Source organism: Podarcis raffonei, chromosome 12, assembly GCF_027172205.1.
Source record: "Podarcis raffonei isolate rPodRaf1 chromosome 12, rPodRaf1.pri, whole genome shotgun sequence".
NCBI classification, from domain to species: domain Eukaryota; kingdom Metazoa; phylum Chordata; class Lepidosauria; order Squamata; family Lacertidae; genus Podarcis; species Podarcis raffonei.
In genome coordinates, this window is record NC_070613.1 from 22,120,472 (window position 1) to 22,129,938 (window position 9,467).

Genomic DNA, 9,467 nt, shown 5'->3' on the forward strand with positions numbered 1-9,467 from the left:
GCAACAGTACAAAGTGGCAAGAGTTGAACCAGGATCTTCTGAAGTGCTTTGTTATGCTTTAGCAATCCTAACATTTTTAAAAGAAAAATGTGCTGACAAGTACCGGTATCTACTGAAATAAATAAAAAAAACTAACCTCTCTAAGGGACGCGGGTGGCGCTGTGGGTTAAACCACAGAGCCTAGGACTTGCCAATCAGAAGGTCGCGGTTCGAATCACCGCGACGGGGTGAGCTCCCGTTGCTCGGTCCCTGCTCCTGCCAACCTAGCAGTTCGAAAGCACGTCAAAGTGCAAGTAGATAAATAGGTACTGCTCCAGCGGGAAGGTAAATGGCGTTTCCATGTGCTGCTCTGGTTCGCCAGAAGCGGCTTAGTCATGCTGGCCACATGACCCAGAAGCTGTACACCGGCTCCCTCGGCCAATAAAGCGAGATGAGCGCCGCAACCCCAGAGTCGGTCACGACTGGACCTAATGGTCAGGGGTCCCTTTACCTTTACCTTTAACCTCTCTAAGCTTGCCATACAATGCCAAGGAGAGAGGATGGGTGAAATGAGAGCAAGCCCCAGAATGGGGAGAGGGCAAAGGGCCAAGCTTTTCAGGCCAACTGGCCAAGCTTGTAATCAAAGGGAATGGTTTTCCCTGGAAAACAATCCCTTTTTATTTCTTCCCACCTACAAATCAACTTTTAAAAAGTTCCTAGCACAAATGCCCCTGGACCTATTTGCCTGTAATTCAGCAGGTTTCTCGCCAGGGCACCCCTTTCATGCTTGCAATTTGCAGAACAATTGTCCACAAAACACGAGGAACAGATTCGTTTATTCCTTTTCCCACACACACGTATCCTCAGACTGCAATTGCTGCCTTTGCAGGAAAAATGCTGTAGTCATCCTTCTGAAACTTGGCAGGGTTCATTCCCTTAGGGTTGCGAATTTCATCCAATTCTGACCCAAAATTAAAAAGCTATAGGTTTTTTTAAAAAAAGAAAATATATTTTTAAGGCTGCCCAGCACAAAAACACCTGGACATATTTGTGTGTAGTTTGGCGGGCTTTATACATTTTGGAAGAGTTAGTATATCTGCACATTTCACCTTCTTCTGTTAAAAGGAAATGAAGTTATAGCCATTCTTTTACTTCCTGGTAGTCAATGGGGGAGAAATGGAGAAGACTTGAACCAATTTCCCAGCCCATATGACACTCAACAATGGAGGGGGGGCTTTACAAGGTACCAAATTAGGGTACAAATCAGATCTGTGGCCGTTGCATGCCTCTAGATAACTTCATCTGTTTGTTACGATTTCCAGTATACAACCTCCAATTTGCATTAAACTGACCACTATGTTCACTGGCCTGGGTGGTGATGATGGTTGCTATTAAAAAATAGGGATCCACTGCAGCACATGATCTACATGCCCATGCTAGTAGTCTGTAAAAATTTCTAAGTCAAATTGTACAAATTGTTTAAGTGACTGAAATTTATTTCTTAAAAAAAATATAATCAATCCCACGCTTCTCATAACTGTCAGTCCCAAGGTGGGTTGCAGTGTTGCATCCTGCATGTTCTTAATAAATCTACTTCTTTAATTAAACACAGTCAATCGTATTCCAATCTTACTTCCTCTTACCTCTTGCTTTGGGCTTCTCCCTTGAGGGAGTTGGGTGGGTACAGACATTGAGCTGCGAGATTGGTGACGCAGCACACTCGTCAAATCTTTTCCCACCAGGTTCTCCAAAGAGTCCTGTCAATTCAGTAATTCAATCTTTTGGAAATACTTTTAAGGCAGTAGCTATGATGGGGCAACAAAAAACCAATTCACTTTGTTTTAGGTCACATTTTGGGAACCTTTGGCCCTCCAGAGGTTGCTGGACTACAATTCCCATCAGTCCAAGCAAGCATGGCCAGGGATGATGGGAATTGTAGTTCGACAACATCAGCAGGCTCAAGGGCTCCCCATACTTGCCTTTGTAGATGGAAGTTCCATTTAGCTATTCTGGATCAAAGCAGTGGAGATGTACTCTTTCATTCAGGGCTGGTGCCAGGCTGGAGGAGGCACAGGCAAAATCCAACTTGGTAGGATTTCCAGTGGCTATATTAGGCAGCAACTGTACAGTCTGCAGCAGTGGCTGCAAGCAGCCCACCATTTAAACTGTCAAAAAGCAGTCTGGGAAAGACAAACAGGCTAAGCATGGCAACTCAGAGCAGGGGTTAAGCACCTGTGGGGCCTTCAGCAGCTGCCAAAGGATGTACGGTTTTGACAGTAGGCCTGCCTTCGTGATTTTCTCCCCCAACGCATTCAAAAGCTGTCTAACACAGCAGCCATCACCACATTATTAGTTTGTCCATTCTTACTTCTATAAACATCCACTGTGTTTACCCTTTTAGCGAAACCTTTGGGCTACATGCAATGAGATTAGTTCCTTTATAAAAACGAGAAAGAGAGAGAGAGACTTGTTTAGAAACACATGAGTGAGGGAAGCTTTCGATTGTTCAGAAATGCAGCCTTTGGGACAGAGAAGTAGTTTCAATTAGGAAAAGTGAACACGCACTGAAGCGAAGACCACAAACACTTGATCAGAGAGGGCTGTCAGGCCTCCCCCTTCCTACACCCGAAAAGGGTTGGGATTATGGGAAGCAGCACCCAATGAACTGCAAGGAGTTGTGGTTACAAAGCTGTGGAAGACCTGGCGTATTTGTATACATGAGCATTTGGATGTATCCACAAGATCCTGACCTAAGAACACCACCCCTCCGCACCATCATTTTTAAAAAAACGAATTACTCATTACAGTGGTACCTCAGGTTAAGAACTTAATTCGTTCCGGAGGTCTGTTCTTAACATGAAACTGTTCTTAACCTGAAGCACCACTTTAGTTAATGAGGCCTCCTGCCGCCGCTGCGCGATTTCTGTTCTCATCCTGAAGCAAAGTTCTTAACCTGAGGTAATATTTCTGGGTTAGCGGAGTCTGTAATCTGAAGCATATGTAACCTGAAGTGTATGTAACCAGAGGTACCACTGTATTATTATTTTTAAATCAAATGTCCCTGCCATTTGAAATGTGGCAGGTAGCTGCAGAAGGAAAGACCTGCTCAGTGGTGGCACCCTGACTGAAGAATGTCCTCCATGGGGAGATTTGCCTAGTGCCTACCTTGATGTTGTTTCAAAGCCAAACAAATGATTTTATTATCTCAGGTTTCTTAAATCTCTTTACATTGCTTTTATGCCACTTTGCATTGGATTTTTCGTTTTAGTTCCACCGACTCCTTTCCTTACATTGCCCTTTAATGGTGGTGTTTTAATGTTCTAGTTTTTAATAAAAAAAAATTTTCCTTCCAGTAGCACCTTAAAGACCAACTAAGTTAGTTATTGGTATGAGCTTTCGTGTGCATGCACACTTATCTGAAGTAGTGTGCATGCACACGAAAGCTCATACCAAGAACTAACTTAGTTGGTCTTTAAGGTGCTACTGGAAGGGGAAAAAAATTTTGTTTTGACTATGGCAGACCAACACGGCTACCTTTCTGTAACTAGTTTTTAATGTTACCTTATTGTCGTTTTGACTTTTTGTAAGTCGCCCAGAGAACAAGTAGAAGCGGTGGGGTGTATAAAACAAAGACAGGGCAACTCCCTGTTTGTGCAGGGGTTGTGTTTTGGGTCATGGTGTGTGTCAGTGGTCACATGTAAGCCTGTTCCACCCCCTTCCAGGTCTGAAAACAACGCACATGTCGGTGGTCGCACATCAACTGGGCCCTTGCAAAATGGTTGCTGCCTGTGAATAGAATGCCCGTCACAAGTGAGGTGCAAAGCCCAACAAACCTGAAACTAAGTGGATATTTAAAGAATAAGAAGTTCTGCTGATAGAAAACTGTATTGTCACAGCTGCTGGGGGGCTATCCTATGTTAAACCGATTTCCTGCTAACCTTCCAGGATGGTTGGCTTATATTCCTGCCATTCTGGGTAGGGTACCTCGGGGCACAGTCATTCAGGGGAGTGTTCTGCTGACAAGGGTAGTGCTGAATTTAGCGACAGAGAGAAATAGAGCACTGAGTTCAGCTGAATATGGCTGAAATAGGGGAACACGAAGTAAGGGTAGCCATTCTAGCCCATTAAAAAGAAGAAAAATCCATTTTAGAGCAGTATCTTTACTAGGCCAATAAAAATGCAACAAAAGTTCCTACGGCTTCACCATCAGTCAACTTATTCCCGCTCTCCTCTCCATGAATTAGTATGCCATATAACATGGATAGGCAAACTAAGGCCCGGGGGCCAGATCCGGCCCAATCGCCTTTTAAATCCAGCCCACGGACGGCCCAGGAACCAGCATGTTTTTACATGAGTAGAATGTGTCTTTTTATTTAAAATGCATATCTGGGTTAGTTGTGGGGCCTGCCTGGTGTTTTAACATGAGTAGTATGTGTGCTTTTATATAATAATAATAATAATAATAATAATAATAATAATAATATAATAATTATTTATACCCCACCCATCTGGCTGAGCTTCCCCAGCCACTTTAAAATGCATATCCCCATATTTGTGGGGCATAGGATTTCGTTCATTATTATTTTTTTCAAAATATAGTCCGGCCCCCCACAAGGTCTGAGGGACAGTGGACTGGCCCCCTGCTGAATATGCTGACCCCAGCCATATAGCCTAATAAAGCACTCTGGAGAACTTGAAAGCTTAGTGACATTTTGGTAGGCCTAAGAAAAGCAGAGGAGTAACAGTTGTGCTGCCTTGCTTCACACAGCTGTTGTATATTGGCAAACAAACAGATTTCTGATGGGAAGTGCTTCCCAGCCCTGCCTGGAAAAGCCAGGAATTGAACCTGGGAACCTGCTCTACCACTGAGCTACAGCCCTTCGTTATTATAGAGCTGGTGATAAATAAATGAAGTAGGTGAGCCAACATGAACATAACAATCCCTCAGCCCACACTCCACACAGTCTGAATCCCACCCACTTTCCTGTTTGGTCTACTACCCGCCTCTTGGCAGAAATGCTCCTTCGTTCTGCAGTTTATCAAGCATGGGGGCTGCCTTTAAACAGAAATAGTTCAAAATACAACATACGCATTACTGACTAGGAGCAGGAAAAATGGAAGGCATCAAGCCAGTTTTTTAGAAGAAGACCCTTGGTTCATTTCTGGGTACAATCTGAAAGGGTGGTAACAGGGCCTTTTTGTTCATGGCCTCACAGCTATGGGATGCAACAGAGTTAAAACAGGTTCTTTTTCTTGAGGTTTGTAAATAGGTTTAAATATCCAATTTTTTACTATGGCTTTTATCAGTTAAGAGTTAGATCATTCTGATTTTAGTATGATTATGTTAAGCTGGGAATTATCTAGCACTGGTATAGGTACTGTTTTGTGTTACTTTATTATAAGGTTTTATTGTATTTTGAAAATAGAAAGCAGTTCAGTTTTTTTGTTTCAGTTCACACGTATAGTAAAGCCCTATACAATCTATAAATACCTTCTTACATATAAGCAAGCCCAAGCCCTTGTTTAATGGGCAGCCATACACAAAATGAGCATTTGAGTAAGAACATTTGAATAAGAATATTTTAAACTGCAAGCTGTGTTATGTTAGGTGATGTAAAAAGTGTATGAGGTCAATTTGAAAAGTACATTAAGAAGCCCAAGCTCCCTTAGATTTCCAGACCCTGATCAAGCATGACCATTTCACCTCCCCCTGCCAAAAACACTCCCAACAGACTCCATTGCTACCCTCTACAGCAGCCTTTCTCAAGCTTGGGTCCCCATATGTTCTTGAACTACAACTCCCATCATCCCTGACCACTGACCATGCTAGCTAGGAATCACAGGAGTTGTAGTCCAACAACATCTAGGGACCCAAGGCTGAGAAAGACTGCTTGATGGAGTATTCACCAATATTTCTAATGTGAAGGAAATAATTCTAGAACACGGAGACCCCCCCCTTTCCTGATAAGCCTTGCGAAGTTGTCAGTGTTAATATTCTAAGAGCAATGATTCCAATAATATCCAATATGGCATTCTTAACAAAGACTTTTTGGGGTCAAAGCTACATGAAACATTTGTGTCTAGGTATAACACTCTTCTGTATTAGTGTTGTCAAATTCCAGCTCCAAGGATTTTATCCTACTCTACGTAGGTTTCTAAATGTGGTGGCAAGAATGCGCATACGCATAGACTAGGAAAACACACAGGTGTGTCACAGCAGTGTGTGTTTTGCATGCAAATTGTAACCACGTACCACCGGGCAGTTCTACATTTTCCTTTTTTTAAAAGCCCTGCTTTGCAATCTGCCTCAGAGGCTCTTTTCTGTGTTCCCCAGTCATCAAGACATTAGGTAGGTGGTAGCCAGAAATAGGGTCTGCATTATGGCTTTGTAACTCTCTCCCTGGGGAAGTTAGCCTGACCCTGCATTTGTTATCTTTTTAGCACCTGATGACACCTGGAAAAAATAAGGAGAGGCTCATCACCTCTGTGATTTTAATCTCTGCTTTTATGGCTGAAGCAGTGACTGCGTTCTGCAAATGTTATCATTTTTGTGTATTGTAGTGAAGAGGAGAACTTTCCTTTTGAGAGTTTATTTTTATGTTAACCACCCCTAGGATGCAAGTCAATGATTGCAAAATACCTAGTATGCTAGAAAGTACTACATATAAAAGGTACATATAATCATACAGACATGGATCTCATCCCAAATTTACCTAAGGAAACACTGATCTCCATTCTGCGAGGTGGCAGCAGCAGCAGCAGCAGCAGCAACTCATGCATCTTATAATAAGAAGGGTAATTTTGCACAATAAAGTATTTATGATTACAGAGCCTTCCAACCGTGGTGTACAGATGCAAACAATCTCTCAAGGGTAGCTACTATTTATTAGAGGCTAAAAGGGGGTCTCAAATTATAGGCAGGAAGTCATTGGAGTATAAAAAAGCAACCCAATTAAAAGGACACAGTATTATTTCACTATTCTTAGCATGCCTTTTCCCCATTTTCAGGTAACAGCCTGAACCAATCCTGTGCCCAGCGATTAGCCTGCTCGAGTTAATTAAAACAGTGTTAATCTCAAAAGGTACCTAAATTACCTCTCCTTCCCAAAAGGCTGCCTAGAACCAAAGGTTATAATTCCCATCATTCAGGCAACTGCTCCCCTGCATCAGACAAGGAACAAGTCCAGAAGATTATCTGCCAATGCAAACTGCTGCTGTAGCAGGTCCTTCTGCAGAGCTCAGCATATATCCACGGGGCAAGAAGCAGCAGCATTTAACTCGCTGCAGTCGGAGCCAGCCACCAACTACAGAGCACAAGCGGTGAAGTTTGCCTAGGAGAAAGAAGTTTGGGCAACTTAATCCAAATCCCTTGCTCAAGGGCAACGTGAGCCAAACGCACAGCGGAATAAGCATTGAAGCGAAGGACTTGGTCCCAGGGAAAGATTATACATACATACACATACATACATACATACATATAAATAATGCATGTAGAATCCAGAGTCCAAGGTTGCCAGAACCCTGCCCAAAGCAGAAGACTGCAGCCCAGAAAGAAGGTGCATGTTCTATAGGTCTACTGGCTAGGAAGAATGCTCCAAGGTCACCACTGGCTCCCAAATTAGCCTCCTTGCAGATGATGGATGGGTGCAGAGGTGAAGAGGAAAGATCGGGAGAAAAAAGGAAATAGTGAACAATCCCAAGGTAAGATCAGCAAAATCAGCATCACACTAGATGGCCATGACCGTATCATGGATGGACAGCAATGAGCAATTGAAATGCAGGGGTGCAAAAACCAAATCTGAAACCTGGTTGACTCCTGGGGGGCAGGACCCACACATACCGCATTCTCCAACCCTTAGAATTCTGCCCTTCCAAAGTGCTAGTAAAGTTTGCCATGCAAAAAAAAAAAGGGGGGGGTCTTTGAACAGAACAGAAACAGTCTCCCAGTCCTCACCACACAGTTAATATGTCAAAGTCTCTTGTTATCCCACAACCAAGAATGCTCTCGCAAGGGGATGGTTTGGGGAGATCAAGGAAAGTGGCACAAAAGAGTGACCAGTCCCCTTAACCCCCCACCCCACCCCCATTTGTGTGGGTATCACCCACTGAAGCACACACAACTCAATCCTACAGCACGCTTAAATGGAAGCAAATCCCAGTGTGTTCCATGGGATGTACTCCCACTTTTAAGTGCACAGAAGACTACAGCCTCAAAGTCTCCTTAACCGGACTTGGAAGAGCCTCCCTCCTGCTCCGAGAAATCCCCTTCCACACCCACGGGTGACATGCTCCTCACACCCACTCTAGCCAGTCTTCCCCAAAGCTTAGGGGACATGGAAACACAAGACGGCTTCTCATTATCCATAGGCGCAAGTGAAGTCCTTCCTCCAACCGTCGAAACGAAAGACATGAGCCTCGAGCCATTCCTAGCCACGCAGGAAGGTTGCGAGACGCGGGCTCAGTTCCGCAGCTGGTACTAACCGGGGCACCATTTATAGGCTAGAGGAAAGGGGGTTCTATTTCTAAGGCGCGGGAAAGGTGAAGCAATAAAGAGAAGCGCGCCTCTGAGCATGTGCAGACTGCCGCCGAGTCATCCTAACCCAGAAACTATGAGGAGAGCAGATTATCTCACAGCAAACCATACGGCCTCCCCCACCCCACCTCACCCCCGGCTGCGAAGGCTAAACTTTCGGGGAGACTTACTTGCGCGCTTGAGGCTGCCTGTCCTTCCCGCTCCGTCGAGGTCTCTGGCGAGCGGGGAGCCCCTCGGCGAAGACATGCCTGGCCGGCCGGTGCCTCCCCTGAGGCGGGCGCCTCCTGGGCACGGGCACAGCGCAGCAGCTGCCCTGCAGCGGCAGAAGGAGAAACGCCGCCGGGCTCGGCTGGGGGTGCGGGTTTCACGCGCCTCAGCTGCCCCACCAGGACGCAGCAGCAGCAGAGGCAGGAGGAAGCAGAGGAGGCGGCGGCGGCTGTGTCCTTCCCTCCCCGCCAACGACTTTCAATTCACCTGCAAGCAGCCGCGCGGGCTGGAGCAGCGGCGCAGAGCTCTGCTGATAGGAGGCGCCTCAGCCCCCTCGCCTCAGCTCGGCCGGCCGGCAGGGGCGGAGCCGCACGCGCGCCAGAAGCCCCAGCGGCGCCTCCCTTTCGCCTTCGGAGCGCGCCCTCTGCTCAGGCCGCCGCTGCGCAGCTCTCCTCGGGATTGCAGGCATTGCGTCACCTCCATCCCCGCGCCAACCCCCCACCCCTTTCCGAGGGCGAGAGAGCGGCCCCGGGGGAAGGCGGGCCGGCGCCCAATCCCCACGCCTGGTGGCCCGGGAGCCGGCCTCTCTGGGAGGAAGGGGTCTTCTGGCTTCAAGTTCAGAGGAAGGGAGCTCAGCCGGCTGGTAATGGTGGAGGGCTTTCGTAGCGAGGGAGTGGCCCGCCGGATGGAGCCTTGACCTCCTGACCTCCTTGCTGGCCTTACAACACCCATCAGCCCCTGGTCATGC

At 46.2% G+C, this 9,467-nt stretch overlaps 1 protein-coding gene across 11 annotated transcripts in view; it reads right to left on the reverse strand.

Moving 5' to 3' along the window:
• KIAA1217 (KIAA1217 ortholog) overlaps positions 1-9,030 on the reverse strand; it is a 367,324-nt gene extending 358,294 nt beyond the window's left edge. For 3 of the 11 annotated variants that reach the window (XM_053359230.1, XM_053359238.1, XM_053359232.1), the window contains exon 1: positions 8,683-9,024. In XM_053359230.1, the coding sequence (XP_053215205.1) occupies positions 8,683-8,758 (76 nt within the window). In that variant the 5' untranslated portion in view covers positions 8,759-9,024. Of the gene's footprint in view, positions 1-8,682 lie in introns of all 11 variants that reach the window. The other 8 variants (XM_053359234.1, XM_053359228.1, XM_053359249.1 and 5 more) reach the window with 6 other exon arrangements.
• Between the last annotated feature and the right edge of the window lie 437 nt (positions 9,031-9,467).